The sequence below is a fragment of the Mchenga conophoros genome, linkage group LG19 (genome assembly GCF_057382185.1).
Source record: "Mchenga conophoros isolate Kocher_MC1m ecotype Shallow Benthic linkage group LG19, M_conophoros_male_GT1.1, whole genome shotgun sequence".
In the NCBI taxonomy this organism is placed as follows: domain Eukaryota; kingdom Metazoa; phylum Chordata; class Actinopteri; order Cichliformes; family Cichlidae; genus Mchenga; species Mchenga conophoros.
In genome coordinates this window covers 18,402,329-18,412,392 of record NC_140544.1, presented here as the reverse complement: position 1 = coordinate 18,412,392, position 10,064 = coordinate 18,402,329, and the positions used below count along the sequence as shown (strand labels likewise).

General features: G+C 41.5%; 1 protein-coding gene across 1 annotated transcript; it reads right to left on the bottom strand.

Annotated features, from left to right (window-relative positions):
• Positions 1-989: 989 nt before the first annotated feature.
• golga5 (golgin A5) lies at positions 990-8,367 on the bottom strand. Its single transcript, XM_085257594.1, has 13 exons — positions 8,184-8,367; positions 5,360-6,007; positions 3,779-3,976; positions 3,463-3,682; positions 3,243-3,366; positions 2,944-3,147; positions 2,649-2,819; positions 2,431-2,559; positions 2,239-2,337; positions 1,894-2,113; positions 1,671-1,770; positions 1,511-1,574; positions 990-1,393 (listed from the first exon to the last, which is right to left on the bottom strand). The coding sequence occupies exons 2-13, from the start codon at positions 5,997-5,999 to the stop codon at positions 1,316-1,318; spliced, it is 2,247 nt and encodes a 748-aa protein (XP_085113720.1). The 5' UTR covers positions 6,000-6,007; positions 8,184-8,367; the 3' UTR covers positions 990-1,315.
• Positions 8,368-10,064: the final 1,697 nt, after the last annotated feature.

Genomic DNA, 10,064 nt, shown 5'->3' with positions numbered 1-10,064 from the left:
AGTCTTCAGTTCTCCAGACTTCTTGAAGGACAGTCAAAACCCTTTTTTGGATGTGGACAGCCTTTTGCTCCATTCTGTTTAAAGATGATCCCACACTGCTTCAATAATGTTGATGCCCAGGCTGTGGGAAAGCCAGTCTATGTCTGATAGGGTTCCACTATGTGTTTTCCTATCCAGGTATGCTCTTACACTGGCAGTGTGTTTGGGATCATTGTCATGCTGAAATATGAAGTCGCTGCTTATCAGATGCTTTCCAGATGGTGGCATGGTGGTTCAAAATGTGACTGTACTTTTCTGTATTCAAAATTCCATCAACTGTAACAAGATCCTCAACACCACTGAATGAAGTGGAGCTCCAAACCACAACACTCTGTGTGAGCCTCCACTCTGTTTATGGGCACTGTTGTACCTCACTCTTTGCTTGTGGTGCACAACAATGATGATTTCGACCAAAAACTTCACTTCTGGATTCATCACTCTATTAGACCTGTTGCCACAAATTTTCAGTCCAGTTCTTCCTTAATTTGGCGTATCTCAGACTTTCTCCTTGTTTACCCTTCTCCAAATGATTTCTTGACACCCACCCTTCCACTGCAACCATTTGTCTGGTCTTGTGCCAGGTCTTTGCCGTCTTTCCTGTTTCTGAAGGACATGACCTTCAGATACCGTTTGTCTGCAGTTTTGTCAAACTTTTTAAGGATACATTGCTCACCAAGTCAGGATATGCTGAGTTTTCAGCTAACAACTCTTTGGAAACCATCTTTTTGGTGTGAAAATACTTGTTTGTTTGTCAAACCGTGTTATCACATCATCCTTCTGTTCATCCATTGTGTTCTTCATAGCCCGCAGAATTTTGATTCTGTTCATCTGAACGTATCGTATTCAATCCTCAAATACTTTTAAACTGAGTGTTGTGCAGAAGATCTGTGAAGGTTCCATTTCTGTTGCTTTGTGGCTCAAACAATGTGACAGAGAAGAGCCAGTCTCTGTTTTTCCTTCTAATTCATTTATTAAAAGATTATTTTTTGTACATAGTGTTAAATACAATCTCTCAGAATTCTGAAACCAACACAGTTTTTGATTCATGTCCATTTAAAAGACCACCGAGACAATATCACTCTGTAATTACTTTAAAACTCAATGCTAACCATCTTGATTTGGAAACAATATAGAAGAAATTAGAGGAAATGTCTTTTAATTCATAGCATATTTGTGCAAAACAGGGAGAGGTCCCAGAGCCCATATTCCAGCAGCTTCCTTACATTAAAGGCCAATGAAAACATCTTTAAATACCCAACCATAAAACTCAGGCCTTCTATCTTCCATCAGGACGACCATGCATTTCTGGTGTGTAGGTCAGAAGAACAATCATGACCCACAGGTGCAGTACCGCCTGCAAAGAAAGAAAAAAGATCATGAATAAACTACAGATGTTACAGACCACTTTACCAGCTACTGAGCACTCTCTCATTGAACAAAGGGTTCATATCATTTCAATACTAACACTGACCATGTACAGGATGACAAAAACTCTGGCCATTGGGTAGCGCCTCAGAAAGATTCCCAGTCTTATGCTGTTAGAAATAAAAGTATTGGTCACAGTGAACAGTTTTTCACTTGTAAAACAATGGAACTGTTGCACAGTAAAACGGTGAACAGTGAAAGCTTACCTGAAGCGGTCAATTGTGCTGGCTGCCTTACGTACTTTTCCATACACTCCTGGACTGTCCTGGTCACTGAAGAGCACAGGTGTGTTTCTTTGTCTTGCCCCTGACAGTCCAAAACAGAGAAATGTAAATGCATATATTATATATTAGGGTTTTTTTTAATAAAACAACTGTTCAAAACAGGTCTCATTTACCAAAACAAAAAGAAAATGACAGCTTCTCCTACCTGCTCCCTCTAAACCGCTCATGTTGATTGCCGGCCCTCCACTTTGTCCTCCCTGAGTATTCTTCAGCTGCTGCTCCAAGCGCTCCAGCTGAAAGACGAGGGAGTTTTTTTCCGTGCCAAGAGCTTCCACCATTGTCTGCTTCTGGATCAGTGTCTCCGTCAGCTGGTGGAGCCGGTTCTCCAGCTCTGTTTGGCTGTTGCTGAGTGTCTTGTTGGTCAACTGCAAAAGGAAATTCATCAGACATTATTATTCAGTGGTTTTAATAGACACAAAGCAAATGTTCCCTAAGTTCTGATCTGGGAAGGAGACTCCTCAATTTTTTTGTATAACTTTAAGGTACTGACCTGGTTCCTGAGTTTTTGGATTTCATCTTCTCTGTCTTTGATTCGACTCTGCAGAGTGGTTTTGGCTCGATGGTGCTCTTCCTCAAGGTACTGAAGCTCCTATAGGCACAAAGATTAAGTTAGTCAAAACAACAGCTTGTGCACAGCTTTTATCATTTTTAGCCTATTATTATTATTGTAACTCTCTTTTACCTGTTTGTAGCGCTCCACCTCAGCCTCTACCTCCTGCTTTGCTCTGTTCTGTAAGGTCTGCTGCTCCTGTAACTGCGCCTGCTGCTCCCTCCACGTCTCTGCCTCTGCCAGCGCCTGATTCTCCAAATCCTGTAAGCAAAAATTCAACCTCCACTGAATTACTGGCCTCTCTCGCTAGTAAGTAATTTTGCTTTTTCCTACTGCATATAGTATCTCACCTGTATTTCAGTCCTCAGAGTGAGAACTTGCCCCTGCAGTTTTTGGATCTCCTCCCTCTGCAGGTCCTTTTCATGACGTAGCTCCTCAAGCTCCAGAGCCATGGTCCCACTGCCGTCCAGGGTGTCTAGACCAGATCCCTCCTTCAGACTGCTGATCAACTTCTCTTTGGACTAAACAAATATTTAAAAGTATTAAATAAAAGTTCAAACATATAATAATGAGATTTACTCCACTTTACTCCAGGGTAAAGCTTTCAATGAAATCATTTTTCGGGAGAGCCTCCACAAGCCTTACTTGTAGGATGCGTGAAGCTTTTTGCTTATAGTCTTGTAACTCTTGCTTGGCAGACTCAGCTGCAGCTTTGGCACTTTTTAATTGGTGTTGGAAGTCGTCGACCTTGAACTTCTCCTCTGCTGCTCGCCGCTCAGCTGCAGTCACTGTTTCTGCAAGGGTTTGCCTCTCGGCCTCCAATTTAGAGAGCCGGCCAGCATATTCAGTCTACACAAGAACAGAGAGTTAAGTCTCATCATTTCCATATGACCAGTCTATATTTAACTGTTGTAAATACAGAAAATGAATGGCATCATGTGCACCTGCATCTGCCGGTAGCTGTCCTGTTCTCTTCTGAGCGCCAGTTCAGCCTCTCGCAGCCTCTCCTGTAAGGTTTCCAGAGCTTGGGACTGCATGCTGTTCCCTTCTGTGTGGTCTTGCATAATTCTAAAAAAATCAAACAAGACAAGAAAATGCTATCTAAATCAGTTCTTTATAAGTTTAGTGTAATTTCTATTTAAGACTTTGGCTCCAAAAGCATACTTTGACTTTTCCTTCTGTGCCTCCTCTAATGCAGCACTGCGGGATTTTAGAAGCTGATCGGCTTCATCGAGTCTGATTTTTAGGACTGCAAGCTGACCGTCTTTGGCTGAGAGAGCTTCTGTTAGGTCATCGACTTGTGACCGAAGTTCTCGTAACGTTCGGTCAGTCTGGGACTGCTCCGAGTTCCATTTGTCTGCACGTAGACGGGCCTGGTTTAGCTCTAAGAGAGAAAAAAACAAATTAAATCATAGGAAGAGGTGTAGCCAGGTGAATGTGTGCCATTTTCGGGTTTCAGTATTGGCTTTTTTTTGCTAACCATCTTGTAAGTCTTTTGCTCTCTGGATAACTGAAGCCATCTCTTGATTCAGGGAGGCCACCTCACTGCGCAGCAACTGGTTCTCTAGACGCAGGCTGGACAGGATCTGGTTCTGTGGTTCTTCTGTTGGTGGAGGAGGCTCTTGCCTGCTGGACTCCAGAGGGACAGCCAAGCTTGAGTCTGAACTCTCAGGTGTATCTGTGGTGGCCAGGCAAAATGGTAAATGGTAAATGGCCTGTATTTATATAGCGCTTTACTAGTCCCTAAGGACCCCAAAGCGCTTTACATATCCAGTCATCCACCCATTCACACACACATTCACACACTGGTGATGGCAAGCTACATTGTAGTCACAGCCACCCTGGGGCGCACTGACAGAGGCGAGGCTGCCGGACACTGGTGCCACCGGGCCCTCTGACCACCACCAGTAGGCAACGGGTGAAGTGTCTTGCCCAAGGACACAACGACCGAGACTGTCCAAGCCGGGGCTCGAACTGGCTTGGACAGTTACAAGAGTAAAGAGAAAACAGCATTTACAGATATAAGTGTGGTAGCTCTTATGTTATACTTCTAAACAGCAACAAACTGGCATAATAAAGCATTAATATAAAATTATCTTATTTCATACCATTGTACTTTAAGGTTCCCTGTCAAGTTTTGGACACCAAGTGGGTTAATTCTTTAGTGGGGCGTGGTAAATTTACCATTTTAAAAAGGAGTCCCACAAGGTTCAGTATTAGGTCCCATGTGGTTCATATTAACAATATTGCACATTCTCTCTATAAGAAAATATACCATCCATCTTTATTCAGATGCTACAGTTCTGTACTGTATTAATAATATTCTTTACTCAGCCACTGAAATCCAACAGCAAGTCTTTCTAAATTGCAAGAACCACATAACTTGAAATTAGCTTTGAAAGCAAACAAGTTATCAAGAGCTTATGAGAGATTATGGAGACTATCTGTAAGTACACCTCTGACTCCATTCTTAAACCCCCTTAATTAATTTCAGCTCTTCAACCAAAGATTTACTAATAAAAACATTGATTCTTGTTTTTACTGGGTTTCATATAGAAAAAGCTGAGTTATGACTGTGGCACAGTAGTCACTGGTTTTCATTCACTTTCTTTAAAGACCTTTATTTTGTTGTAAAATATTTTTATCCCTTCAAGCAATTGACTATTTCAATATGCAATTACAAACCAGAATGTTCTTGAAGGTAACTTTTATCTTACCAAGTGACTAATTATTAGTTCCTTTTCATGTGTTTATTCACTCCATTTTCACTGTACTCTTTAAATCTTTGCAAATTAGAGCATGCTATCACTGATTTATTTAAACAAAGGCTGCTTTCATGTGCACCTGCACATAATTTTTCTCTCATAGTCATGAGAGCCTATCAGTAGAAGTAATGTGACAAAAATGCACTGATGCGCCAATAAAGGTGAAGAAGAAGTTAAAAAAAAAGTGTCTTAACTGTAAGCTGAAATTTTCTTCTCCTGTGAATAAAGTTTATTGTTTATAAAATGTTTGAGTGTTGTTAATTAGTCAGACAGTGCGCTGTTGGCTTTGCTCATACCTTGGCCTTGCTCTTTAGCAGAGTTCTCCTCTGTTTTGATGCTGTGAGCAGATAATGAGCTCATGCTTGAAGCTCTTGATACACCCCGGGTGGAAGGGGGTGTGGAGGGGACTGATGGGGTTGTATGAGAAGTGGTGGAAGCGGGAAATGTTGGGTTTTGGGCCTCTACCACTTTTACAAGGTCCTTTCTTGAATCTCTCCGATTGCTGACTTGAGGCTCAGAGCTATTCAGAAAATCAAAGAGCATGTCATCGTCCACATTCTGCTCACTCTTTTTGGGCCTCACAAACCCAGATGAAGTCTTGCCAGTGTTGGGGGCGCTGCTACCAGAGCCCAAGGGTGTACTGGTCACGTTGGCAGACCCAGCCAGCATGGTTGCATTAGATTTCTTGATGTTGCCAGCTGCAGCAGAGATGTAGCCCTGGGCATCATGAGAGGATGCATAGGTATGATGTGTCACAGCTGGGTTGGTCTTGTAACCTGCAGAGTTGTAGTCCGTTTTAGCAGTGGATTCTTCTCCATAGGCTATTGAGAAGGAGGAGGATTTTTCCTGGCCTTTACTCAGGGCAGTAGCAGCTCCCTGGTCCACTTTATTAAGGAAGTCTTCAGCTTTCCCAGCCAAGTCAGTAAACCAAGACATTTTGCAACCTAGCGATAGAGACAAACAGCAACATGTAAAGATTTATTTGACGGATAATATATTTATTTACTTTCCAAGTTCTTGGATTTCTATTTAACAACATAAGGAAGGTCAGTGGTGGAGTAACGGTCACTATGTCAATGACAGACGCTAAATCTAGACACGCAGTTTAACTGTAAATAGCATTTCACCTCCCCTCATCATTATCACCACTGAGATACCATCCAGTGAGGCCTTCAGTTTCGAAAGCTCAGGATACACTGCCTAACTGTACCTGTGCATGACAGAGCTACTTCTGGTGTGGCTACTATCAGCCCAGGTAACCATAGCAGATCTTCTGCCTTCATCCCCCTCTTTCTCTAAGGCTACGTTCACACTGCAAGTCTTAATGCCCAATTCCGATTTTTTGATCAAATCCGATTTTTTTGGTCTGCTTGTTCACACTACAAATAAAATGTGACAGCAAACACGCTCTAGTGTGAACCCTCAAAGCGGCCCGCATGGGCAAAAGAAGATGTCACACACAACGCGCTCTGTTTAGACCCAGACCAAACAGTATTGTTTGACTGATGGACCTTAATATAAAGACTTGTTTTGGACTTTACATTTCCCAATTTTGCTTTAAGTTATAAAGTTATTTTATTATTTACATATGGCCTAATAATTATCCTTATTGCTGTTTTAGAGAGGAGCGGTGCTTCAAAGGATAGTTGCAGATTTCTGTCAGAATCTGCAGATTATACAGTACAAATAAAATGTTCACATTTCTCCAACGTTGTCTTCCCAACAGTTTCACTAACATCTACACTGGATGGCCAGGAAGCGTTCACATTGTCTTCTCGGGCGCTGATAATTGGCGTCTGTCTTGTTCAGTGACGTAAAAGACAGATTTAATGTCTGCCGGTCTGATTTTTAGGACTGCAAGCTGACCGTCTTTGGCTGAGAGAGCTTCTGTTAGGTCATCGACTTGTGACCGAAGTTCTCGTAACGTTCGGTCAGTCTGGGACTGCTCCGACATGACCATTAAAACAGCAGTCGCTTTCTAAAACATCAGATATGTATCGGATTCAGTATCACATGCGAAAGTGACCCAGGTCGGATTTGTGCTGTTCACACTGTCATACCATGATCGCATATGGGTCGCATAGGGTCAAAAAAGTCGGATTTGATGCGCTTCCGCCTGCAGTATGAACGTAGCCTAACAGTCTCCTCTGTTACATCACACCACTGTATGCCCTCCTTCATTAGATCTATAATTCTACTCTGATGTCTTCCTGTAGACTACAGGAAGAGCAGAGCAAACCCCCTCCCCCTGGCTGTCAACAAAGGCTGTGTAGAGAGGGTTTCTCAGAACCTTTATTGCTGACAACCTCACCTGGTCTGCTAACACAACAGCTGCAGGTAAGACAGCTCAGTGGCGCATTCGCTTAATAAGGTTCCTGAAGAATAACTGTCACAGATGAGAAACTACTTTTGGTAACACTGCAATATGCCAACTGCTTTGCAGCAGCTATACATGTTATCCACAGGGTTATAAAGACAACAGAAAAGATCAATGCCTGTGCTCTTCTCTTTCTCAAAGCAACTGCAAAAGCAAGAATCCACTCAAGAGGGTCAAAACAGCTCTCACCCTGGGCACTTGCTGTTTGACCTGTTGCCCTCTAGTAGGCACTACTGATCCAACAAAGCAAATGCAGGCAGTTTTGGGTTTTGTTTTTTTTAATCCAAGTGCATATTGTCCAAAATAAATGTGGCAATAAATGCATTCTGAGGATAGCATTGAAACTAGACAGGACCGAGCTAGATGGGAAGAAAAACTACGAATTGATCCATATTAAATAAACAGGATCGCAGCAACAAATTGTAGACAGTTAAAGTTGGGACTCTTCCAGCTTTGTGAGCAGCCTCTCAAGTTCGACTCAGGACTAAAACGGTCCCTGCGACAAATGCTGCACAGCTAGCATGCTATAACAAAAAACTAAGCAGCGAAATTTAATCAGCTATAATTTTTAACGACACCACGCTTTTTTTTTGTAAAACGTAAATGAACAAATGGGGGGTTATTGGTTGTGTTTTAACTCTAACGTTATCGTAAAACGATGTAAACACAGTTGTTCAGGATCAACTCCATCAGTGCTGCGGCTAACAGGCTAGCTGGCTGTTAAAGGAAACATTTAAAGGTACCGTTTGACAAGAGGTATCAGTCTCAGGGTGTCTCCAGTCACCTGGCTGCCGCCGAGGTTAAACAGATCAGAATGAAAGAATAAAACTGCTTGGAAAACAAAGTCAAATATCATCATCTGTCAAGGAGGATGTTGGTGATCCTCTCAATACGTGGACCAGGAAGCGCTGCAAATAAGGACCCGACAACAGAGCGCCCTGAGAAAAGCCTGATCGAAAATTAACCAACGGTGTTTCCAAAGCGCAGAACTCACCTCTGTTAAGGACTTTACTTTACTGTAAATAAAAATAAATTAATGGAGAACAACAACAACAGCAACAATAATACTAAGAAGAAGGAGGCGGAGGAGAAGACCTGACCAACTGGTAAGTTGTTTACTGTATTTTTTAAAGAAAATTAAACATAGTTTTTAAGTTTAAATATGATCCTATTTTAATTAATATTCGGATAAACACGTATAAAGTACTCATCTTTGGATAAAAGCTTGCCGTTTGAAACAAATGAAGCTAAACACTGGGAAAACTACTATAAAATAAAAAATAAGAAATAAATTACAGACTATGGCCAGAGTACTTTATTTTGTTAAGACAATCGAGATATTATTGAAGTGCAGACTTTCAGTTTTATTTCAAGGGGTTTACCAAAAGTTTTATCAATTTTGTAGATTGTACCTCATTTTCAGAAGACCAAAAGTATTTAAGATATTAAAAAATAATTGCTTGTTTGTTTGTTTGCTTTAGTCCACTAACCTTAATTATGGAACACATGGACGTTGCCAAGTAGATGTTCTGCTAACCCTTTACTACTGTCACCTTCCAGTCCTTGTGACACTTTCCGTATTCAGTTTTTAATTTTTTTTGCTGTATGCAGCTGTATGGGTTGCCTGTGAAGGTTCTCAGTCATCCAGGTCATAGTAGTCTAAGGAGCTTGGAAAGAAAAGCCTCTGGACTTCTTTATGTTTCTTCAAGACGTTTCACCTCTCAACTGAGAAGCTTCTTCAGTTCTAAGACCAATTGGTGGAGAGTCCCTTTGAGCTATTATCCATTTGCACTATGAAGCACTGTTCAATGAGTTTGGGAGTATTTGGCTGAATCTGAGCAGAGAATATAGGTCTGTAGACTGTACATTTCATCCTGCTACTTCTATCAGCAGTCACATCATCAGTAACAACTAGTGACCCGGTTCCACTGACAGCCACACAGGCATATGCTGTAATATTATTTCCATTACATTGGATGCGGTATGGTTCAGCTGTTTCTGTGCTTCTTCGTACTTTTCTCTCCCATCATTCAAGTGCAAGTTCTTCTTGGTTTCATCTGTTCAAAGATTTTTTTCTCAGAACTGCACATTTGAGGGTTTTCTGGCAAACTAATCTGTCCTTCTTGTTCCTGAGTGTAATCAGTGTTATTGTAAACCTTCTCTATACATCTCCTAAATGTAGATCTTGACAATGATATGCCTACCTGCTTGAGAGTGTTCTCAACTTGGTTAGATGTTAAGTTTTTCATCTTAACCATGGATATAATTCTTTTACCGTGCCCTTTAGCTGTCTTGTTTTTTTTGGGCCATTTAATGTTGCTGAGCTGCCCAGTGCATTCATACCTTTTAAGAATTTACCAGAATGTTGTTATGCAGTTCCTGTGACATTCAGCCTAAGGATGACCTCCTTTGCTTGCATCTGCATGTCTTTGGACTTCCTACTTAAGAGTTGTCAAATACAAATTCAACATTTGGAATCAGCTCCAGCCTTTTTATTGGCTTCATTTGTCAACAAATGGTGAACACTTGTCAGTTAATTGCCTTCTTACTTTTGAGTGGGGCACTAGCATACAATCGAATGCGACTGTCTTCTTTGAGGGCACAATTCATTTGCTCATGTCTTG